This window comes from Phyllobates terribilis, unplaced genomic scaffold, assembly GCF_046119375.1.
Source record: "Phyllobates terribilis strain yellow unplaced genomic scaffold, ASM4611937v1 Scaffold_3__8_contigs__length_932513732, whole genome shotgun sequence".
In the NCBI taxonomy this organism is placed as follows: domain Eukaryota; kingdom Metazoa; phylum Chordata; class Amphibia; order Anura; family Dendrobatidae; genus Phyllobates; species Phyllobates terribilis.
The window spans coordinates 50583314-50609938 of record NW_027362763.1 but is presented as its reverse complement, the minus strand read 5'-3'; the positions used below and the strand labels follow the sequence as shown (position 1 = coordinate 50609938).

General features: G+C 43.7%; 1 protein-coding gene across 1 annotated transcript in view; it reads left to right on the top strand.

The window, feature by feature from the left end:
* Positions 1–26625, top strand: part of ELP3 (elongator acetyltransferase complex subunit 3) — a 260655-nt gene that overhangs the window by 75727 nt on the left and 158303 nt on the right. The window contains exons 5-7 of the mRNA XM_073673871.1: positions 15172–15235; positions 15645–15713; positions 19304–19458. Of these exons, the coding sequence (XP_073529972.1) occupies positions 15172–15235; positions 15645–15713; positions 19304–19458 (288 nt within the window). The remainder of the gene's footprint in view (positions 1–15171; positions 15236–15644; positions 15714–19303; positions 19459–26625) is intronic.

Sequence of the window (26625 nt, the reverse complement as noted above, 5' to 3'; positions counted from 1 at the left end):
ACTCCAGAGCTGCACTCACTATTCTGCTGGTGTAGTCACTGTGTACATACATTACATTACTGATCTTGTACTGATCCTGAGTTACATCTTGTATTATACTCCAGAGCTGCACTCACTATTCTGCTGGTGCAGTCACTGTGTACATACATTACATTACTGATCTTGAGCTACATCCTGTATTATACTCCAGAGCTGCACTCACTATTCTGCTGGTGCAGTCACTGTGTACATACATTACATTACTGATTTTGTACTGATCCTGAGTTACATCTTGTATTATACTCCAGAGCTGCACTCACTATTCTGCTGGTGCAGTCACTGTGTACATGCATTACATTACTAATCCTGTACTGATCCTGAGTTACATCCTGTATTATACTCCAGAGCTGCACTCACTATGCTGCTGGTGAAGTCACTGTAGACATACATTACATTACTGATCCTGAGTTACATCCTGTATTATACTCCAGAGCTGCACTCACTATTCTGCTGGTGCAGTCACTGTGTACATACATTACATTACTGATCCTGTACTGATCCTGAGTTACATCCTGTATTATACCCCAGAGCTGCACTCACTATTCCGCTGGTGCAGTCATTGTGTACATACATTACATTACTGATCCTGAGTTACATCCTGTATTATCCTCCAGAGCTGCACTCACTATTCCGCTGGTGCAGTCACTGTGTACATACATTACATTACTGATCCGGAGTTACATCCTGTATTATACTCCAGAGCTGCACTCACTATTCTGCTGGTGCAGTCACTGTGTACATACATTACATTACTGATCCTGTACTGATCCTGAGTTACATCCTGTATTATACTCCAGAGCTGCACTCACTATTCTGATGGCGCAGTCACTGTGTGCATACATTACATTACTGATCCTGAGTTACATCTTGTATTATACTCCAGAGCTGCACTCACTATTCTGATGGTGCAGTCACTGTGTACATACATTACTTTACTGATCTTGTACTGATCCTGAGTTACATCCTGTATTATACTCCAGAGCTGCACTCACTATTCTGCTGGTGTAGTCACTGTGTACATACATTACATTACTGATCTTGTACTGATCCTGAGTTACATCTTGTATTATACTCCAGAGCTGCACTCACTTTTCTGCTGGTGCAGTCACTGTGTACATACATTACATTACTGATCCTGAGTTACATCCTGTATTATACTCCAGAGCTGCACTCACTATTCTGCTGGTGCAGTCACTGTGTACATACATTACTGATCCTGTACTGATCCTGAGTTACATCCTGTATTATACTCCAGAGCTGCACTCACTATTCTGCTGGTGCAGTCACTGTGTACATGCATTACATTACTAATCCTGTACTGATCCTGAGTTACATCCTTTATTATACTCCAGAGCTGCACTCACTATGCTGCTGGTGAAGTCACTGTGTACATACATTACATTACTGATCCTGAGTTACATCCTGTATTATACTCCAGAGCTGCACTCACTATTCTGCTGGTGCAGTCACTGTGTACATACATTACATTACTGATCCTGAGTTACATCCTGTATTATACTCCAGAGCTGCACTCACTATTCTGCTGGTGCAGTCACTGTGTACATACATTACATTACTGATCCTGTACTGATCCTGAGTTACATCCTGTATTATACTCCAGAGCTGCACTCACTATTCTGATGGCGCAGTCACTGTGTGCATACATTACATTACTGATCCTGAGTTACATCTTGTATTATACTCCAGAGCTGCACTCACTATTCTGATGGTGCAGTCACTGTGTACATACATTACTTTACTGATCTTGTACTGATCCTGAGTTACATCCTGTATTATACTCCAGAGCTGCACTCACTATTCTGCTGGTGTAGTCACTGTGTACATACATTACATTACTGATCTTGTACTGATCCTGAGTTACATCTTGTATTATACTCCAGAGCTGCACTCACTATTCTGCTGGTGCAGTCACTGTGTACATACATTACTTTACTGATCCTGAGTTACATCCTGTATTATACTCCAGAGCAGCACTCACTATTCTGCTGGTGCAGTCACTGTGTATATACATTACATTACTGATCCTGAGTTACATCCTGTATTATACTCCAGAGCTGCACTCACTATTCTGCTGGTGCAGTCACTGTGTGCATACATTACATTACCGATCCTGAGTTACATCCTGTATTATACTCCAGAGCTGCACTCACTATTCTGCTGGTGCAGTCACTGTGTACATACATTACATTACTGATCCTGAGTTACATCCTGTATTATACTCCAGAGCTGCACTCACTATTCTGCTGGTGCAGTCACTGTGTACATACATTACATTACTGATCCTGTCCTGATCCTGAGTTACATCCTGTATTATACTCCAGAGCTGCACTCACTATTCTGCTGGTGCAGTCACTGTGTACATACATTACTGATTCTGGGTTACATCCTGTATTATACTCCAGTGCTGCACTCACTATTCTGCTGGTGCTGTTACTGTTTACATACATTACATTACTGATCCTGTACTGATCCTGAGTTACATCCTGTATTATACCCCAGAGCTGCACTCACTATTCTGCTGGTGCAGTCACTGTGTACATACAGTACATTACTGATTCTGAGTTACATGCTGTATTATACTCCAGAGCTGCACTCACTATTCTGCTGGTGCAGTCACTGTGTACATACATTACAGTACTGATCCTGAGTTACATCCTGTATTATACCCCAGAGCTGCACTCACTATTCTGCTGGTGCAGTCACTGTGTACATACATTACAGTACTGATCCTGAGTTACATCCTGTATTATACTCCAGAGCTGCACTCACTATTTTGCTGGTGCAGTCACTGTGTACATACATTACATTACTGATCCTGTACTGATCCTGAGTTACATCCTGTATTATACCCCAGAGCTGCACTCACTATTTTGCTGGTGCAGTCACTGTGTACATACATACATTACTGATCCTGAGTTACATCCTGTATTATACTCCAGTGCTGCACTCACTATTCTGCTGGTGCAGTCACTGTGTACATACATTACATTACTGATCCTGTACTGATCCTGAGTTACATCCTGTTTTATACTCCAGAGCTGCACTCACTATTCTGCTGGTGCAGTCACTGTGTACATACATTACATTACTGATCCAGTACTGATTCTGAGTTACATCCTGTATTATACTCCAGAGCTGCACTCACTATTCTGCTGGTGCAGTCACTGTTACATATATTACATTACTGATCCTGAGTTACATCCTGTATTATACTCCAGAGCTGCACTCACTATTCTGCTGGTGGAGTCACTGTGTACATACATTACATTACTGATCCTGAGTTACATCCTGTTTTATACTCCAGAGCTGCACTCACTATTCTGCTGGTGCAGTCACTGTGTACATACATTACATTACCTTACTGATCCAGTACTGATTCTGAGTTACATCCTGTATTATACTCCAGAGCTGCACTCACTTTTCTGCTGGTGCAGTCACTGTTACATATATTACATTACTGATCCTGAGTTACATCCTGTATTATACTCCAGAGCTGCACTCACTATTCTGCTGGTGCATTCACTGTGTGCATACATTACATTACTGATCCGGAGTTACATCTTGTATTATACTCCAGAGCTGCACTCACTATTCTGATGGTGCAGTCACTGTGTACATACATTACTTTACTGATCTTGTACTGATCCTGAGTTACATCCTGTATTATACTCCAGAGCAGCACTCACTATTCTGCTGGTGCAGTCACTGTGTATATACATTACATTACTGATCCTGTACTGATCCTGAGTTACATCCTGTATTATACTCCAGAGCTGCACTCACTATTCTGCTGGTGCAGTCGCTGTGTACATACATTACATTACTGATCTTGAGCTACATCCTGTTTTATACTCCAGAGCTGCACTCACTATTCTGATGGTGCAGTCACTGTGTACATACATTACTTTACTGATCTTGTACTGATCCTGAGTTACATCCTGTATTATACTCCAGAGCTGCACTCACTATTCTGCTGGTGTAGTCACTGTGTACATATATTACATTACTGATCTTGTACTGATCCTGAGTTACATCTTGTATTATACTCCAGAGCTGCACTCACTATTCTGCTGGTGCAGTCACTGTGTACATACATTACATTACTGATCTTGAGCTACATCCTGTATTATACTCCAGAGCTGCACTCACTATTCTGCTGGTGCAGTCACTGTGTACATACATTACATTACTGATCCTGAGTTACATCCTATATTATACCCCAGAGCTGCCCTCACTATTCTGATGGTGCAGTCACTGTGTACATACATTACTTAACTGATCTTGTACTGATCCTGAGTTACATCCTGTATTATACTCCAGAGCTGCACTCACTATTCTGCTGGTGTAGTCACTGTGTACATACATTACATTACTGATCTTGTACTGATCCTGAGTTACATCTTGTATTATACTCCAGAGCTGCACTCACTATTCTGCTGGTGCAGTCACTGTGTACATACATTACTTTACTGATCCTGAGTTACATCTTGTATTATACTCCAGAGCTGCACTCACTATTCTGATGGTGCAGTCACTGTGTACATACATTACTTTACTGATCTTGTACTGATCCTGAGTTACATCCTGTATTATACTCCAGAGCTGCACTCGCTATTCTGCTGGTGCAGTCACTGTGTACATACATTACTGATCCTGTACTGATCCTGAGTTACATCCTGTATTATACTCCAGAGCTGCACTCACTATTCTGCTGGTGCAGTCACTGTGTGCATACATTACATTACCGATCCTGAGTTACATCCTGTATTATACTCCAGAGCTGCACTCACTATTCTGCTGGTGCAGTCACTGTGTACATACATTACATTACTGATCCTGAGTTACATCCTGTATTATACTCCAGAGCTGCACTCACTATTCTGCTGGTGCAGTCACTGTGTACATACATTACATTACTGATCCTGTCCTGATCCTGAGTTACATCCTGTATTATACTCCAGAGCTGCACTCACTATTCTGCTGGTGCAGTCGCTGTGTACATACATTACATTACTGATCTTGAGCTACATCCTGTTTTATACTCCAGAGCTGCACTCACTATTCTGATGGTGCAGTCACTGTGTACATACATTACTTTACTGATCTTGTACTGATCCTGAGTTACATCCTGTATTATACTCCAGAGCTGCACTCACTATTCTGCTGGTGTAGTCACTGTGTACATATATTACATTACTGATCTTGTACTGATCCTGAGTTACATCTTGTATTATACTCCAGAGCTGCACTCACTATTCTGCTGGTGCAGTCACTGTGTACATACATTACATTACTGATCTTGAGCTACATCCTGTATTATACTCCAGAGCTGCACTCACTATTCTGCTGGTGCAGTCACTGTGTACATACATTACATTACTGATCCTGAGTTACATCCTATATTATACCCCAGAGCTGCCCTCACTATTCTGATGGTGCAGTCACTGTGTACATACATTACTTTACTGATCTTGTACTGATCCTGAGTTACATCCTGTATTATACTCCAGAGCTGCACTCGCTATTCTGCTGGTGCAGTCACTGTGTACATACATTACTGATCCTGTACTGATCCTGAGTTACATCCTGTATTATACTCCAGAGCTGCACTCACTATTCTGCTGGTGCAGTCACTGTGTACATGCATTACATTACTAATCCTGTACTGATCCTGAGTTACATCCTATATTATACTCCAGAGCTGCACTCACTATGCTGCTGGTGAAGTAACTGTGTACATACATTACATTACGGATCCTGAGTTACATCCTGTATTATACTCCAGAGCTGCACTCACTATTCTGCTGGTGCAGTCACTGTGTACATACATTACATTACTGATCCTGAGTTACATCTTGTATTATACTCCAGAGCTGCACTCACTATTCTGATGGTGCAGTCACTGTGTACATACATTACTTTACTGATCTTGTACTGATCCTGAGTTACATCCTGTATTATACTCCAGAGCTGCACTCACTATTCTGCTGGTGTAGTCACTGTGTACATACATTACATTACTGATCTTGTACTGATCCTGAGTTACATCTTGTATTATACTCCAGAGCTGCACTCACTATTCTGCTGGTGCAGTCACTGTGTACATACATTACTTTACTGATCCTGAGTTACATCCTGTATTATACTCCAGAGCAGCACTCACTATTCTGCTGGTGCAGTCACTGTGTATATGCATTACATTACTGATCCTGAGTTACATCCTGTATTATACTCCAGAGCTGCACTCACTATTCTGCTGGTGCAGTCACTGTGTGCATACATTACATTACCGATCCTGAGTTACATCCTGTATTATACTCCAGAGCTGCACTCACTATTCTGCTGGTGCAGTCACTGTGTACATACATTACATTACTGATCCTGAGTTACATCCTGTATTATACTCCAGAGCTGCACTCACTATTCTGCTGGTGCAGTCACTGTGTACATACATTACATTACTGATCCTGTCCTGATCCTGAGTTACATCCTGTATTATACTCCAGAGCTGCACTCACTATTCTGCTGGTGCAGTCACTGTGTACATACATTACTGATTCTGGGTTACATCCTGTATTATACTCCAGTGCTGCACTCACTATTCTGCTGGTGCTGTTACTGTTTACATACATTACATTACTGATCCTGTACTGATCCTGAGTTACATCCTGTATTATACCCCAGAGCTGCACTCACTATTCTGCTGGTGCAGTCACTGTGTACATACAGTACATTACTGATTCTGAGTTACATGCTGTATTATACTCCAGAGCTGCACTCACTATTCTGCTGGTGCAGTCACTGTGTACATACATTACAGTACTGATCCTGAGTTACATCCTGTATTATACCCCAGAGCTGCACTCACTATTCTGCTGGTGCAGTCACTGTGTACATACATTACAGTACTGATCCTGAGTTACATCCTGTATTATACTCCAGAGCTGCACTCACTATTTTGCTGGTGCAGTCACTGTGTACATACATTACTGATCCTGTACTGATCCTGAGTTACATCCTGTATTATACCCCAGAGCTGCACTCACTATTTTGCTGGTGCAGTCACTGTGTATATACATACATTACTGATCCTGAGTTACATCCTGTATTATACTCCAGTGCTGCACTCACTATTCTGCTGGTGCAGTCACTGTGTACATACATTACATTACTGATCCTGTACTGATCCTGAGTTACATCCTGTTTTATACTCCAGAGCTGCACTCACTATTCTGCTGGTGCAGTCACTGTGTACATACATTACATTACTGATCCAGTACTGATTCTGAGTTACATCCTGTATTATACTCCAGAGCTGCACTCACTATTCTGCTGGTGCAGTCACTGTTACATATATTACATTACTGATCCTGAGTTACATCCTGTATTATACTCCAGAGCTGCACTCACTATTCTGCTGGTGGAGTCACTGTGTACATACATTACATTACTGATCCTGATTTACATCTTGTATTATACTCCAGAGCTGCACTCACTATTCTGATGGTGCAGTCACTGTGTACATACATTACATTACCTTACTGATCCAGTACTGATTCTGAGTTACATCCTGTATTATACTCCAGAGCTGCACTCACTATTCTGCTGGTGCATTCACTGTGTGCATATATTACATTACTGATCCGGAGTTACATCTTGTATTATACTCCAGAGCTGCACTCACTATTCTGATGGTGCAGTCACTGTGTACATACATTACTTTACTGATCTTGTACTGATCCTGAGTTACATCCTGTATTATACTCCAGAGCTGCACTCACTATTCTGCTGGTGTAGTCACTGTGTACATACATTACATTACTGATTTTGTACTGATCCTGAGTTACATCTTGTATTATACTCCAGAGCTGCACTCACTTTTCTGCTGGTGCAGTCACTGTGTACATACATTACTTTACTGATCCTGAGTTACATCCTGTATTATACTCCAGAGCAGCACTCACTATTCTGCTGGTGCAGTCACTGTGTATATACATTACATTACTGATCCTGTACTGATCCTGAGTTACATCCTGTATTATACTCCAGAGCTGCACTCACTATTCTGCTGGTGCAGTCGCTGTGTACATACATTACATTACTGATCTTGAGCTACATCCTGTTTTATACTCCAGAGCTGCACTCACTATTCTGATGGTGCAGTCACTGTGTACATACATTACTTTACTGATCCTGAGTTACATCCTGTATTATACTCCAGAGCTGCACTCACTATTCTGCTGGTGTAGTCACTGTGTACATATATTACATTACTGATCTTGTACTGATCCTGAGTTACATCTTGTATTATACTCCAGAGCTGCACTCACTATTCTGCTGGTGCAGTCACTGTGTACATACATTACATTACTGATCTTGAGCTACATCCTGTATTATACTCCAGAGCTGCACTCACTATTCTGCTGGTGCAGTCACTGTGTACATACATTACATTACTGATCCTGAGTTACATCCTATATTATACCCCAGAGCTGCCCTCACTATTCTGATGGTGCAGTCACTGTGTACATACATTACTTTACTGATCTTGTACTGATCCTGAGTTACATCCTGTATTATACTCCAGAGCTGCACTCACTATTCTGCTGGTGTAGTCACTGTGTACATACATTACATTACTGATCTTGTACTGATCCTGAGTTACATCTTGTATTATACTCCAGAGCTGCACTCACTATTCTGCTGGTGCAGTCACTGTGTACATACATTACTTTACTGATCCTGAGTTACATCTTGTATTATACTCCAGAGCTGCACTCACTATTCTGATGGTGCAGTCACTGTGTACATACATTACTTTACTGATCTTGTACTGATCCTGAGTTACATCCTGTATTATACTCCAGAGCTGCACTCGCTATTCTGCTGGTGCAGTCACTGTGTACATACATTACTGATCCTGTACTGATCCTGAGTTACATCCTGTATTATACTCCAGAGCTGCACTCACTATTCTGCTGGTGCAGTCACTGTGTGCATACATTACATTACCGATCCTGAGTTACATCCTGTATTATACTCCAGAGCTGCACTCACTATTCTGCTGGTGCAGTCACTGTGTACATACATTACATTACTGATCCTGAGTTACATCCTGTATTATACTCCAGAGCTGCACTCACTATTCTGCTGGTGCAGTCACTGTGTACATACATTACATTACTGATCCTGTCCTGATCCTGAGTTACATCCTGTATTATACTCCAGAGCTGCACTCACTATTCTGCTGGTGCAGTCGCTGTGTACATACATTACATTACTGATCTTGAGCTACATCCTGTTTTATACTCCAGAGCTGCACTCACTATTCTGATGGTGCAGTCACTGTGTACATACATTACTTTACTGATCTTGTACTGATCCTGAGTTACATCCTGTATTATACTCCAGAGCTGCACTCACTATTCTGCTGGTGTAGTCACTGTGTACATATATTACATTACTGATCTTGTACTGATCCTGAGTTACATCTTGTATTATACTCCAGAGCTGCACTCACTATTCTGCTGGTGCAGTCACTGTGTACATACATTACATTACTGATCTTGAGCTACATCCTGTATTATACTCCAGAGCTGCACTCACTATTCTGCTGGTGCAGTCACTGTGTACATACATTACATTACTGATCCTGAGTTACATCCTATATTATACCCCAGAGCTGCCCTCACTATTCTGATGGTGCAGTCACTGTGTACATACATTACTTTACTGATCTTGTACTGATCCTGAGTTACATCCTGTATTATACTCCAGAGCTGCACTCGCTATTCTGCTGGTGCAGTCACTGTGTACATACATTACTGATCCTGTACTGATCCTGAGTTACATCCTGTATTATACTCCAGAGCTGCACTCACTATTCTGCTGGTGCAGTCACTGTGTACATGCATTACATTACTAATCCTGTACTGATCCTGAGTTACATCCTATATTATACTCCAGAGCTGCACTCACTATGCTGCTGGTGAAGTAACTGTGTACATTACATTACTGATCCTGAGTTACATCCTGTATTATACTCCAGAGCTGCACTCACTATTCTGCTGGTGCAGTCACTGTGTACATACATTACATTACTGATCCTGAGTTACATCTTGTATTATACTCCAGAGCTGCACTCACTATTCTGATGGTGCAGTCACTGTGTACATACATTACTTTACTGATCTTGTACTGATCCTGAGTTACATCCTGTATTATACTCCAGAGCTGCACTCACTATTCTGCTGGTGCAGTCACTGTGTACATACATTACTTTACTGATCTTGTACTGATCCTGAGTTACATCCTGTATTATACTCCAGAGCTGCACTCACTATTCTGCTGGTGCAGTCACTGTGTACATACATTACATTACTGATCCTGAGTTACATCTTGTATTATACTCCAGAGCTGCACTCACTATTCTGATGGTGCAGTCACTGTGTACATACATTACATTACTGATCTTGTACTGATCCTGAGTTACATCTTGTATTATACTCCAGAGCTGCACTCACTATTCTGCTGGTGCAGTCACTGTGTACATACATTACTTTACTGATCCTGAGTTACATCCTGTATTATACTCCAGAGCAGCACTCACTATTCTGCTGGTGCAGTCACTGTGTATATACATTACATTACTGATCCTGTACTGATCCTGAGTTACATCCTGTATTATACTCCAGAGCTGCACTCACTATTCTGCTGGTGCAGTCACTGTGTGCATACATTACATTACCGATCCTGAGTTACATCCTGTATTATACTCCAGAGCTGCACTCACTATTCTGCTGGTGCAGTCACTGTGTACATACATTACATTACTGATCCTGAGTTACATCCTGTATTATACTCCAGAGCTGCACTCACTATTCTGCTGGTGCAGTCACTGTGTACATACATTACATTACTGATCCTGTCCTGATCCTGAGTTACATCCTGTATTATACTCCAGAGCTGCACTCACTATACTGCTGGTGCAGTCACTGTGTACATACATTACTGATTCTGGGTTACATCCTGTATTATACTCCAGTGCTGCACTCACTATTCTGCTGGTGCTGTTACTGTGTACATACATTACATTACTGATCCTGTACTGATCCTGAGTTACATCCTGTATTATACCCCAGAGCTGCACTCACTATTCTGCTGGTGCAGTCACTGTGTACATACATTACAGTACTGATCCTGAGTTACATCCTGTATTATACTCCAGAGCTGCACTCACTATTTTGCTGGTGCAGTCACTGTGTACATACATTACATTACTGATCCTGTACTGATCCTGAGTTACATCCTGTATTATACCCCAGAGCTGCACTCACTATTTTGCTGGTGCAGTCACTGTGTACATACATACATTACTGATCCTGAGTTACATCCTGTATTATACTCCAGTGCTGCACTCACTATTCTGCTGGTGCAGTCACTGTGTACATACATTACATTACTGATCCTGAGTTACATCCTGTTTTATACTCCAGAGCTGCACTCACTATTCTGCTGGTGCAGTCACTGTGTATATACATACATTACTGATCCTGAGTTACATCCTGTATTATACTCCAGAGCTGCACTCACTATTCTGCTGGTGCAGTCACTGTGTACATACATTACATTACTGATCCAGTACTGATTCTGAGTTACATCCTGTATTATACTCCAGAGCTGCACTCACTATTCTGCTGGTGCAGTCACTGTGTACATACATTACATTACTGATCCTGAGTTACCTACTGTATTATACCCCAGAGCTGCACTCACTATTCTGCTGGTGCAGTCACTGTGTACATACATTACATTACTGATCCTGAGTTACCTCCTGTATTATACTCCAGAGCTGCACTCACTATTCTGCTGGTGCAGTCACTGTGTACATACATTACATTACTGATCCTGAGTTACCTCCTGTATTATAATCCAGAGCTGCACTCACTATTCTGCTGGTGCAGTCACTGTGTACATACATTACCTTACTGATCCTGAGTTACATCCTGTATTATACTCCAGAGCTGCACTCACTATTCTGCTGGTGCAGTCACTGTGTACATACATTACCTTACTGATCCTGAGTTACATCCTGTATTATACTCCAGAGCTGCACTCACTATTCTGCTGGTGCAGTCACTGTGTACATACATTACATTACTGATCCTGAGTTACATCCTATATTATACCCCAGAGCTGCCCTCACTATTCTGATGGTGCAGTCACTGTGTACATACATTACTTTACTGATCTTGTACTGATCCTGAGTTACATCCTGTATTATACTCCAGAGCTGCACTCGCTATTCTGCTGGTGCAGTCACTGTGTACATACATTACTGATCCTGTACTGATCCTGAGTTACATCCTGTATTATACTCCAGAGCTGCACTCACTATTCTGCTGGTGCAGTCACTGTGTACATGCATTACATTACTAATCCTGTACTGATCCTGAGTTACATCCTATATTATACTCCAGAGCTGCACTCACTATGCTGCTGGTGAAGTAACTGTGTACATACATTACATTACTGATCCTGAGTTACATCCTGTATTATACTCCAGAGCTGCACTCACTATTCTGCTGGTGCAGTCACTGTGTACATACATTACATTACTGATCCTGAGTTACATCTTGTATTATACTCCAGAGCTGCACTCACTATTCTGATGGTGCAGTCACTGTGTACATACATTACTTTACTGATCTTGTACTGATCCTGAGTTACATCCTGTATTATACTCCAGAGCTGCACTCACTATTCTGCTGGTGTAGTCACTGTGTACATACATTACATTACTGATCTTGTACTGATCCTGAGTTACATCTTGTATTATACTCCAGAGCTGCACTCACTATTCTGCTGGTGCAGTCACTGTGTACATACATTACTTTACTGATCCTGAGTTACATCCTGTATTATACTCCAGAGCAGCACTCACTATTCTGCTGGTGCAGTCACTGTGTATATACATTACATTACTGATCCTGTACTGATCCTGAGTTACATCCTGTATTATACTCCAGAGCTGCACTCACTATTCTGCTGGTGCAGTCACTGTGTGCATACATTACATTACCGATCCTGAGTTACATCCTGTATTATACTCCAGAGCTGCACTCACTATTCTGCTGGTGCAGTCACTGTGTACATACATTACATTACTGATCCTGAGTTACATCCTGTATTATACTCCAGAGCTGCACTCACTATTCTGCTGGTGCAGTCACTGTGTACATACATTACATTACTGATCCTGTCCTGATCCTGAGTTACATCCTGTATTATACTCCAGAGCTGCACTCACTATACTGCTGGTGCAGTCACTGTGTACATACATTACTGATTCTGGGTTACATCCTGTATTATACTCCAGTGCTGCACTCACTATTCTGCTGGTGCTGTTACTGTGTACATACATTACATTACTGATCCTGTACTGATCCTGAGTTACATCCTGTATTATACCCCAGAGCTGCACTCACTATTCTGCTGGTGCAGTCACTGTGTACATACATTACAGTACTGATCCTGAGTTACATCCTGTATTATACTCCAGAGCTGCACTCACTATTTTGCTGGTGCAGTCACTGTGTACATACATTACATTACTGATCCTGTACTGATCCTGAGTTACATCCTGTATTATACCCCAGAGCTGCACTCACTATTTTGCTGGTGCAGTCACTGTGTACATACATACATTACTGATCCTGAGTTACATCCTGTATTATACTCCAGTGCTGCACTCACTATTCTGCTGGTGCAGTCACTGTGTACATACATTACATTACTGATCCTGAGTTACATCCTGTTTTATACTCCAGAGCTGCACTCACTATTCTGCTGGTGCAGTCACTGTGTATATACATACATTACTGATCCTGAGTTACATCCTGTATTATACTCCAGAGCTGCACTCACTATTCTGCTGGTGCAGTCACTGTGTACATACATTACATTACTGATCCAGTACTGATTCTGAGTTACATCCTGTATTATACTCCAGAGCTGCACTCACTATTCTGCTGGTGCAGTCACTGTGTACATACATTACATTACTGATCCTGAGTTACATACTGTATTATACCCCAGAGCTGCACTCACTATTCTGCTGGTGCAGTCACTGTGTACATACATTACATTACTGATCCTGAGTTACCTCCTGTATTATACTCCAGAGCTGCACTCACTATTCTGCTGGTGCAGTCACTGTGTACATACATTACATTACTGATCCTGAGTTACCTCCTGTATTATAATCCAGAGCTGCACTCACTATTCTGCTGGTGCAGTCACTGTGTACATACATTACCTTACTGATCCTGAGTTACATCCTGTATTATACTCCAGAGCTGCACTCACTATTCTGCTGGTGCAGTCACTGTGTACATACATTACATTACTGATCCTGAGTTACATCCTGTATTATACCCCAGAGCTGCACTCACTATTCTGCTGGTGCAGTCACTGTGTACATACATTACCTTACTGATCCTGAGTTACATCCTGTATTATACTCCAGAGCTGCACTCACTATTCTGCTGGTGCAGTCACTGTGTACATACATTACATTACTGATCCTGTACTGATCCTGAGTTACATCCTGTATTATACTCCAGAGCTGCACTCACTATTCTGCTGGTGCAGTCACTGTGTACATACATTACATTACTGATCCTGAGTTACATCCTGTATTATACTCCAGAGCTGCACTCACTATTCTCCTGGCGCAGTCACTGTGTACATACATTACATTACTGATCCTGTACTGATCCTGAGTTACATCCTGTATTATACTCCAGAGCTGCACTCACTATTCTGCTGGTGCAGTCACTGTGTACATACATTACATTACTGATCCTGAGTTACATCCTGTATTATACTCCAGAGCTGCACTCACTATTCTCCTGGCGCAGTCACTGTGTACATACATTACATTACTGATCCTGTACTGATCCTGAGTTACATCCTGTATTATACTCCAGAGCTGCACTCACTATTCTGCTGGTGGAGTCACTGTGTACATACATTACATTACTGATCCTGAGTTACCTCCTGTATTATACTCCAGAGCTTCACTCACTGTTCTGCTGTGCTCTGCTGCAGGTATTGCCCTGGCGGTCCGGACTCTGACTTTGAATACTCCACACAGTCATACACGGGATATGAGGTATGTTTCCGTCTGTGCTGTGTAAGCTGTCGGCAGTCAGGTCTTTATTAACCCCTTCCTGGCAGCGTCTGTAATGCTACATCCTATTTTGGGTCCCATGTGTGGAGCAGACTCGGCCGCTCTTCATACTTGTTTAATGGCGGCTGCGTTATACAGTCGTCTTATGCCTGTTAGAGCAGCAACTGGAGCCGGAAGGACACATAGATTAGCGACTGACCGGGTAGTGGAGGAGCGCTGCTCCTGAGGCTTAGGTGTGCACTGATGTTTTGGAATACACAAAAAGAAAGTTTTAAGTTTAGAGGGGTTGCGGAGAGCCCCTTTAAGGAGGCATTGCAGTGTTTTTTATCTTCTGTATTTTTTTATTATTTTCTTACTGCTCCTCTCCCATCTTTCCACCTTCTCCGCACAGCCGACCTCCATGCGCGCCATCCGGGCCCGGTACGACCCTTTCCTGCAGACAAGACATAGAGTTGAACAGGTAGAGTTTTGTCGTTACTTCTAATTTATAATCATTTTTTTTTTGCTTATTGCGATGTCAATAATCTGTTAAGAGACTTTTCTTACTCATAGTTATCCAGTACAGTGTGAATATGAACAGGTTGGCCTGCAGTGTAAAGCATGGGGGAAGAACAGACTAGCAGCCTGCACGTGTAACATAAATTAGATGTCAGACTTTGTTACAAAAAATCATAATGATTAATATACCATAGTGGTGGGGTTAAATAGTGGTCCAGTGGTCTGGTGCAAAATAGATGCATCAGACACAATAGACCTCATTGATTAATGTATCCTGACACACCAGGTAGTAAAAATTGATTTTGCATTAGACCAGCTGGGCCCCAATACTCCTATTATCCCCTAGACCACCATGTATTAACCACATGACTAACACTAGACCACCAGGGTGCAAGAAGTGAACCTACACTGCTAATATACCCTGGACCACCATGTATTAACCACATGACTAACACTAGACCACCAGGGTGCAAGAAGTGAACCTACACTGCTAATATACCCTGGACCACCATGTATTAACCACTTGACTAACACTAGACCACCAGGGTGCAAGAAGTGAACCTACACTGCTAATATACCCTGGACCACCATGTATTAACCACTTAACTAACATTAGACCACCAGGTATTAACAACCAATTTTACACTAGACCGGTAATATGGCAACAATGAACCGCAATGACTAATATACCAACTTGGGGGTCTAGTGTAAAATCTGTTGTTAATACCTGGTGGTCTACTGTAAGATTTGTGGTCAATAGTTGGTTGTCTTATGTAAAATAGGTAGTTTATACCTGGTGGTCTAGGGTAAGATGGGTAGTTTATACCTGGTGGTCTAGGGTAAGATGGGTAGTGGATACCTGGTGGTCTAGGGTAAGATGGGTAGTTTATACCTGGTGGTCTGGTGTAAGATGGGTAGTTTACACCTGGTGGTCTGGTGTAAGATGGGTAGTTTATACCTGGTGGTCTGGTGTAAGATGGGTAGTTTATACCTGGTGGTCTAGGGTAAGATGGGTAGTTTATACCTGGTGGTCTAGGGTAAGATGGGTAGTTGATACCTGGTGGTCTGGTGTAAGATGGGTAGTTGATACCTGGTGGTCTAGGGTAAGATGGGTAGTTGATACCTGGTGGTCTAGGGTAAGATGGGTAGTTTATACCTGGTGGTCTGGTGTAAGATGGGTAGTTTACACCTGGTGGTCTGGTGTAAGATGGGTAGTTTATACCTGGTGGTCTGGTGTAAGATGGGTAGTTTATACCTGGTGGTCTAGGGTAAGATGGGTAGTTTATACCTGGTGGTCTAGGGTAAGATGGGTAGTTTATACCTGGTGGTCTAGGGTAAGATGGGTAGTTGATACCTGGTGGTCTGGTGTAAGATGGGTAGTTTATACCTGGTGGTCTAGTGTAAGATGGGTAGTTTATACCTGGTGGTCTAGTGTAAGATGGGTAGTTTATACCTGGTGGTCTAGTGTAAGATGGGTAGTTTACACCTGGTGGTCTCGGGTAAGATGGGTAGTTGATACCTGGTGGTCTGGTGTAAGATGGGTAGTTGATACCTGGTGGTCTAGTGTAAGATGGGTAGTTTATACCTGGTGGTCTAGTGTAAGATGGGTAGTTTATACCTGGTGGTCTAGTGTAAGATGGGTAGTTTATACCTGGTGGTCTAGGGTAAGATGGGTAGTTTATACCTGGTGGTCTAGGGTAAGATGGGTAGTTGATACCTGGTGGTCTGGTGTAAGATGGGTAGTTTATACCTGGTGGTCTAGGGTAAGATGGGTAGTTTATACCTGGTGGTCTAGTGTAAGATGGGTAGTTTATACCTGGTGGTCTAGTGTAAGATGGGTAGTTTATACCTGGTGGTCTAGGGTAAGATGGGTAGTTTATACCTGGTGGTCTAGGGTAAGATGGGTAGTTTACACCTGGTGGTCTGGTGTAAGATGGGTAGTTTATACCTGGTGGTCTAGGGTAAGATGGGTAGTTTATACCTGGTGGTCTAGTGTAAGATGGGTAGTTTATACCTGGTGGTCTAGGGTAAGATGGGTAGTTGATACCTGGTGGTCTAGGGTAAGATGGGTAGTTTATACCTGGTGGTCTGGTGTAAGATGGGTAGTTTACACCTGGTGGTCTGGTGTAAGATGGGTAGTTTATACCTGGTGGTCTGGTGTAAGATGGGTAGTTTATACCTGGTGGTCTGGTGTAAGATGGGTAGTTTATACCTGGTGGTCTGGTGTAAGATGGGTAGTTTATACCTGGTGGTCTAGGGTAAGATGGGTAGTTTATACCTGGTGGTCTAGGGTAAGATGGGTAGTTTACACCTGGTGGTCTGGTGTAAGATGGGTAGTTTATACCTGGTGGTCTAGTGTAAGATGGGTAGTTTATACCTGGTGGTCTAGTGTAAGATGGGTAGTTTATACCTGGTGGTCTAGGGTAAGATGGGTAGTTTATACCTGGTGGTCTAGGGTAAGATGGGTAGTTTATACCTGGTGGTCTAGGGTAAGATGGGTAGTTGATACCTGGTGGTCTGGTGTAAGATGGGTAGTTGATACCTGGTGGTCTAGTGTAAGATGGGTAGTTTATACCTGGTGGTCTAGTGTAAGATGGGTAGTTTATACCTGGTGGTCTAGTGTAAGATGGGTAGTTGATACCTGGTGGTCTGGTGTAAGATGGGTAGTTGATACCTGGTGGTCTGGTGTAAGATGGGTAGTTGATACCTGGTGGTCTGGTGTAAGATGGGTAGTTTATACCTGGTGGTCTAGTGTAAGATGGGTAGTTTATACCTGGTGGTCTAGGGTAAGATGGGTAGTTTATACCTGGTGGTCTAGGGTAAGATGGGTAGTTTATACCTGGTGGTCTAGTGTAAGATGGGTAGTTTATACCTGGTGGTCTAGTGTAAGATGGGTAGTTTATACCTGGTGGTCTAGGGTAAGATGGGTAGTTTATACCTGGTGGTCTAGGGTAAGATGGGTAGTTTACACCTGGTGGTCTGGTGTAAGATGGGTAGTTTATACCTGGTGGTCTAGGGTAAGATGGGTAGTTTATACCTGGTGGTCTGGTGTAAGATGGGTAGTTGATACCTGGTGGTCTGGTGTAAACTATTTGGGCTTTATACTTGCTGGTTTGGCGCATGACTCCACTCCCAGCAGTTTGGTGACCGGCGATGGTTTCAGATGAATAAAGTCCAGGAGGGTCTGACGCCGCGGCTCCACCACTGCTGGTTTTAGCTCCTTTTTCTCAAAATCGGAAGCGTGCGGTAATATTTGGGCAGTTTTTCAGACTCTTTTGGTTCATAATTGATCTTATTTTTTCCAGACCTTTGTTTCCCCGGAGAAAGGAATAATTAGTGTGTAATATGAGTGTAATATCAGCAGTCTTGTCGTGGGGTCTCCTAATTTCCCATCATTTCTTTCTCTGCGGCAGCCGCTCGCCTCGGAGACCACACGTATGAAATGGTTTTTGTCTTTCCTCCGGGGGGGATAATTGCATCAGCTCCTAATGACATGAATGGCGAAACTCCGCTCATTAATTAATTACCGCCATGGTGTTTTCTACATTACAGCTGAAGCAGCTCGGGCACAGCGTGGACAAGGTGGAGTTCATCGTCATGGGGGGCACATTCATGGCGCTTCCAGAAGACTATCGAGATTACTTCATCCGCAACCTGCACGACGCCCTGTCCGGGCACACCTCCAACAGCGTGGCCGAGGCAGTACGGTACGGGGCAGACTGGCCGGCGGCTTTATCATTCGCTTCTCCCGCAGCTTTCTGTACATAGTCTCGCAGTAGAATCGCTGAAACCGTACGCTCGGATCCGCTCGCCATGCGAGATGGTGACTCTGCGCGTTAGGTTTATCCGTAGACTCATCGGCGGAAACTTATCCCAGTTTTAAAACTTGTTTTTGTTTAAGGTACTCGCTCTGGTGTTCCTCTGCATTGTTCCGGCGTTCCTTTGCGCCGCTCGGGTGTTTGTCTACCTGCGCCTCTTCGGGTGTTTGTCTACCTGCGCCTCTTCGGGTGTTTGTCTACCTGCGCCTCTTCGGGCGTTTGCCTACCTGCGCCTCTTCGGGCGTTTGCCTACCTGCGCCTCTTCGGGCGTTTGCCTACCTGCGCCTCTTCGGGCGTTTGCCTACCTGCGCCTCTTCGGGCGTTTGCCTACCTGCGCCTCTTCGGGCGTTTGCCTACCTGCGCCTCTTCGGGCGTGTGCCTACCTGCGCCTCTTCGGGCGTGTGCCTACCTGCGCCGCTCGGGCGTGTGCCTACCTGCGCCGCTCGGGCGTGTGCCTACCTGCGCCGCTCGGGCGTGTGCCTACCTGCGCCGCTCGGGCGTGTGCCTACCTGCGCCGCTCGGGCGTGTGCCTACCTGCGCCGCTCGGGCGTGTGCCTACCTGCGCCGCTCGGGCGTGTGCCTACCTGCGCCGCTCGGGCGTGTGCCTACCTGCGCCGCTCGGGCGTGTGCCTACCTGCGCCGCTCGGGCGTGTGCCTACCTGCGCCGCTCGGGCGTGTGCCTACCTGCGCCGCTCGGGCGTGTGCCTACCTGCGCCGCTCGGGCGTTCGCCTACCTGCGCCGCTAAGACACTGAACATATGAAGAGTGAGTGGCTTTGACCTTGCAGCGCACACATTCATTCTTTTTAGCGTTTATTTAGCGCTTTGTCAGGCGTGTTACAGGAGCGCCGCCTGGACACGACTTCTTGTGCCCATACCCTTACACGTCTGCCGGTATAGCGGAAAAGAAAATGTGCTCCAGCGGAGATTTGCTCCGTAATTTGCATCGATTTCCTAATTATTACACATTTATCTGGAAGCACAGAATGGAGAAAAGTCCAAACATTTTCTGCAATTTTATTTTATCTTTTTAAATACACTTCTCTGGCATAAAACTAACTAATAATAATAATTATATATGCCCCCTATTGACTTTGAACAGTTAATAACCCCTTTAAAAAGCCAATTTATCAGTGGAGTGTTGGCCCTCCCAGGGTCCTTGAATAAAATGTCTTAAATGGGTTACCCAGGAGTAATTTTATTTCTTTTACTATGGACCTAAGAAATAACAGGAAGGTAGTTGCATTATTGCCTGTTTTGCCGCTTCCAATCTCTGCCGACACAGAGTGGACACTCCCGCTCCTGCCGGTGATTCGACAGAGCGGCGGCTTCTCTTCCGCTCTGCTCTGTTGACAGTGTGTTGACAGTGTGTCTTCTGATGCTGATTGACAGCCTAATTACGGGAAGTCAGCTGTCAATCAACATGACGTCGACAGTCACGCCCTGTTTAACAGAGCAGCCCAGAAGAAGAAGAGCTGCTCTGTTGTCATGAAGCAGCAGAATCTCCGATACGAGCGGACCGTGACCACCCTGAGTCTGTGCCGCGTAGAGCGCTTGTCCCTCAATATAAATAATACCTTACTTGTTGAAATCCAATGTGCTAGTCCTGAGAAATGTAGAGTAGAAGTCATATGCAAATCAGGTTGGAAGTGCACTGGGGGCGGGTCAATGCACTTAGAAGAAGCAGCCACCTTCCCTTGTGCACTGAATTGCTACATTTTTGCACACAAACTTATCAGGCATTTAGTGCAGGCAGCGATGAGTTTCTGTAGATATGTTGGAGGCATGCCCTGTTACCTGTGCAGAGGTCATTGTGCAGGGAGGGGAGAGGAAGTGAGTGGTGACATGATTTATTGGGATTGGTTGGTTACTCCACCTGCGGCAAGACTATATAACCAAACACTAGGCTTTTATAGGTTATATAGATTATTTTTTAGTGATTTTTGCATGAATCGCTCAAGACTTTGACTTTAATACAAAACTTCAAGTTTGTTACTATTCTCGTGTCGTTGTCTAGATCCTTTTACTCTTTGTGGAGATGAGTGAAACGCGTCACGTTTAGAAAGAAGTGATGGTGAGGAAGGTTTCCATCAATAATCTTTTAGTTGGGATGGTAGAAATTCTAGTTGCTAAAAGTGAACGTGCCGAATAAATGGGCATTGGTGGAGATGTAACACATTGGCAATCAAGACGTAGAATAAAAGTGGTGCCGTGTGCTCCGAGATAGACATAGTGGCAGCATGGAAGATGACAAGACGTGAAAGTCACCGCTTCCCATCAAGGCCACCTCCATGGTCAGAAGTGTTGTCGCCTGCCTGTAAATTTGACAAGAGCATGATCACAATGACCTTCCATGTTGTCAGATGTTGCCAACGCCACATGAGCAAGTAGGGCAGCACTGCTAATGTTACTAAAAGTAAGGCAATAGGAAAGAGGAAGCATGTCGCGTTTCGAGCTGAGATGTCGGAAGACCATCAACGATGTCTGCCGCACCCTCAAACGTTTGGAGAAGTTTGTCCATACATAAATCTGATAATTATTTTAGAACAGACACTTGGAGAGGAGAAGAAAGCTGTATTCCTTGTCTGACCCCACACCGTGTTCCTGTTGAGGAACCACATCAAGGGGTTTTCTGAAAAAGGGGCTAGAAGATGATGATCTGCTTTTCATCCAGAAGATGAAAGCGTTCCACCAGGAAGAAAAATAAACGATCCCCGACCCTAAGTCAAATACACAAAGAGTTGTGACCAGGACGCTGAAGAAGATTGACATCACCGTTGAAGCATTCCAGTTGAGAAACCACATTAAGGGTTTTTTCTGAAAGAAGGGACTGGGAGAAGGTGATGAACCATGTCCTGTGGTCTTATGAGACCAAGATAAACATATTTGGTTCAGATGGTGTCAAGTGGGTGTGGTGGCAACCAGGTGAGTGTGTCCTGCCTACAGTCAAGCATGGTGGTGAAGTGTGGAGTGTCATGGTTTGGGGCTACATGAGTGCTGCCGGCTGTGGGAAGCTACAGTTCATTGAGGGAACCATGAATGCTATCATGTACTGTGACTTATGGAAGCAGACCATGATCTCCTGCCTTCAGAAACTAGGTGTAGGGCAGTATTCCAACATGATAACGTGATCCCAAACACACCTCCACGATAACCACTGCCTTGTAAAGAAACTAAGAGTAAAGGTGCTGGACTGGCCAAGCATGTCTCCAGACCAAAACCCTATTGAGCATCTGTGAGGCCTCCTCAAACGGAAGGTGGAGGAGCGCAAGGTCTCCAACATCCGCCGGCTCTGTGATGTCGTCATGGAGGAGGATTCCAGTGGCCACCTAAGAAGCTCTAGTGACCTACATGCCCAAGAGAGTTAAGGCCGTGCTACTACTACTACGGCCATCATGGCGCGACACTGAGCCACCGGTGATGCCAGTAATATATGGCTAGTCGCCACCGACTGGCTGCAGCTGTCACATGCTGCCCACTAGTAAACTGCTTTGGATTATCGGGCGAAAGAAGAGATGAATTATTTATGTTCCGTCTAACATCTGTAGCATTTTTTACAATAACAGTCGCTGTCGGATGTTGAAAGACTGTGAAGTTTTCAGTACCAAGTCCCCGTAGAGTCAACATGATGGAACTTTTTATTTTTTTTTTCTTCCGATATACATTTTTATTGTGTCTTTTTTTTTTTTTTTTTGTTTGTTGTGTACTTCTCTCTTTGTGTTCTACCCGAAAAGGTTAGGTTATGTTTTTGTTGATTGCGCATCGGGATAACCAGCGTTCCGAATACATTGACATTTCATTCCACCGATGCCATTTGCTATTGTTTCCGAACCTAAAAAGAAAGCTGAAAATTACTATTCCCTGTGTAAAAGCAGCGTTCACCCGCAGACGGTCGGTAAAGCAGAACTTCCTAGATGGTTATCATCAGTCTTCCTACGGTTAACTCCTTGTCATTAGGGACTGCGTAACCCCCCTGCTGTGTAATCAGCCGCACCAGGCGTCCGACCCTTTCACCTACGTGTCTCGGCTAATCCCAGAAGACATTGATTGCGCTAAGAGAGATTGGATTGGTGCTGAGGGTTATAGAAAATCACGCTTATCTGCCTTATTACGCCCCGGCCAAATGCAGACAGGTCTTATCTCGCCGCATTAGTCCACGGTCCTCCTTGTCACACACAACACAGCCCTTGCTCGTCTCTTCTGCATCTTGGGCGACCGCGCAGCGCCAGCCGATTGTGAGAATAGAATAATAGCAAGGACGACGGCACCGAAGAGGACGAGCCTGTCGGATGCTGAGACGGACTCAGCAGTCGGTTCTTAGCACGATCTTGTATGCCATTGTGAGGTTTTTTGGAAAATTCTGTCCCTTCCCCACGGTTCACCACAGGCGCAGGCATGAGCTTTCCGCCTCTTTATCTATTGACGTTGAGTTTTCTAGGAGCGCTTTGTTATTGCGATGCAGAAATCCTTTTCTTTTTTTCCTCTACATGTCTGTTTCGGTCAATCTAAAATAAGAGTATTTAACCCGTGGTCTGTCTATCTGGATTAATATTCTTATTTTGTAAATTCTCTGCCAGATGGGGAGTAGGATGTTAGTGTCACGCCAGGTGTGGGAAAGACTTAGCGCAACACAGAGGGAAAGGGAGCCCAGACTCTAGGGAAAGGGGGAGTGGAGACCTCCTAGTCTGGTCTAGTGTCACCCTGTCTCAATTACCGTCCCTATATTGGCTCTGCACCAATCACCACACGCGTGCCTCGCCCTGACTTTCCCTGGCGAATGGCTAAGGCTTGGAATGGGAGGAGATGAGCACTAGTCAATCTCCACTAAACTCTATAGACAACAAGGGTAGGCAAACAGGGGGAGATTGCTTAGCTTTAGACGACTCCAGTCAAATGCGCACATGGCTTCAAGCTCCAGAGGACGAAGGACTGCTCTTGCTAAAGCCGCAAGCAGTAATGAATATAACTGGTACCTCGCTCTCAGTCTAACTAAACGCAAACCGGATGGAATAGCATGCCGCTGCAAGATGCTGTGGTAGCCATGCTGGTTCAGTATGCCTTCAGTTTTGAATAAATCCCCAACAGTGTCACTCAAAGCACCCCCACACCATCACACCTCCTCCTCCATGCTTCAGGGTGGGAACTAGGCATGTAGAGTCCATCCGTTCACCATCACGATGGTTGGAACCAAAGATCTCAAATTTGGACTCATCAGACCAAAGCACAGATTTCCACTGGTCTAATGTCCATTCCTTGTGTTCTTTAGCCCAAACAAGTCTCTTCTGCTTGTTGCCTGTCCTTAGCAGTGGTTTCCTAGCAGCTATTTTACCATGAAGGCCTGCTGCACAAAGTCTCCTCTTAACAGTTGTTGTAGAGATGTGTCTGCTGCTAGAACTCTGTGTGGCATTGACCTGGTCTCTAATCTGAGCTGCTGTTAATCTGCGATTTCTGAGGCTGGTGACTCGGATAAACTTATCCTCAGAAGCAGAGGTGACTCTTGGTCTTCCTTTCCTGGGGCGGTCCTCATGTGAGCCAGTTTCTTTGTAGCGCTTGATAGTTTTTGCAACTGCACTTGGGGACACTTTCAAAGTTTTCCAAATTTTTCAGACTGACTGACCTTCATTTCTTAAAGTAATGATGGCCACTCGTTTTTCTTTACTTAGCTGCTTTTTTCTTGCCATAATACAAATTCTAAGTCTATTCAGTAGGACTATCAGCTGTGTATCCACCAGACTTCTGCACAACACAACTGATGGTCCCAACCCCATTTATAAGGCAAGAAATCCCACTTATTAAACCTGACAGGGCACACCTGTGAAGTGAAGACCATTTCCGGTGACTACCTCTTGAAGCTCATCAAGAGAATGCCAAGAGTGTGCAAAGCAGTCATCAAAGCAAAAGGTGGCTACTTTGAAGAACCTAGAATATAAGACATATTTTCAGTTGTTTCACACTTTTTTGTTAAGTATATAATTCCACATGTGTTAATTCATAGTTTTGATGCCTTCAGTGTGAATGTACAATTTTCATAGTCATGAAAATACAGAAAAATCTTTAAATGAGAAGGTGTGTCCAAACGTTTGGTCTGTACTGTATATACTACAGGATTAAGTGTCCGTTGTAATTTACACCATTTTTTTTTAGCTTGAAGAGAATTTTTCACTAAATTTTCCATGTTGAACTGGATGCAACATGCAATAGTGGCTGCAGAGCAGAATAAAACATATGTTTTCTTTTTTTTTATTTTTTTTTTATTTCACCTCTTCGTTGCGGCGATATTAGCAATAAAAGATATCATGAGTTAACTTTTTTTTTTTTCAAATGTCCAAGTAGCTGTTGTCAGACAGTTTTCACTGGGGGGGGGGGGGGCGTGTACTTCTTCTCCCTGTATGATGCTGACCAATGATGAGCAGGCAGCAACACACTGGGGCAAAAGAAAAACACGCCCCCTCCATAGCTTAGAGCGTAAAACTGGTAAAAAGAGAGGTCTAAGACTCCATGTTTCTGCAACAGTATTAGAAATCCTGCAGAGGTAAATCTTCTGCCGATCTATTTTACATTTTCTCCTCGGAAATGGGACTTGTCCAAGGAGGCAAGGTGTAACATTTTCGTGTCTTATTGCAGACAAAGCAGAGAAGGGGGGATCCTGCTGCAGCCAGTTGGCTCACTGCCAGACACAAGACAAGGGAAAAAGAAGAGGGGGAGCGTGGCAAATCCACTGGACACATAGGGGAGATTTCTCCATTGTAATTGAGATAAATGTGAGGTCGAATAGGTTCAAAAAAGATTCAGGGCTTTTCCGTATTTTATTTTTATTTCTGCATTATTTTTTTATGCTTAAATTATTTTTAAAGTATTTTTTTTTTATATGCACTCATCTATTTTTCAAGGTGAACCTGATTTTAAGTATCACAAGTCACTGAGTGTCCCCTCCTCCACGTGGCCAGTTGGGCACAACGGTCGTGTGCCGCTACATGACAACTTTATTTTTTCTCATTCTGAGCAACTTTTAAAGTGGTATATCGTTTTACAGGCCAAAAGAAAGCAATTGCTTCTT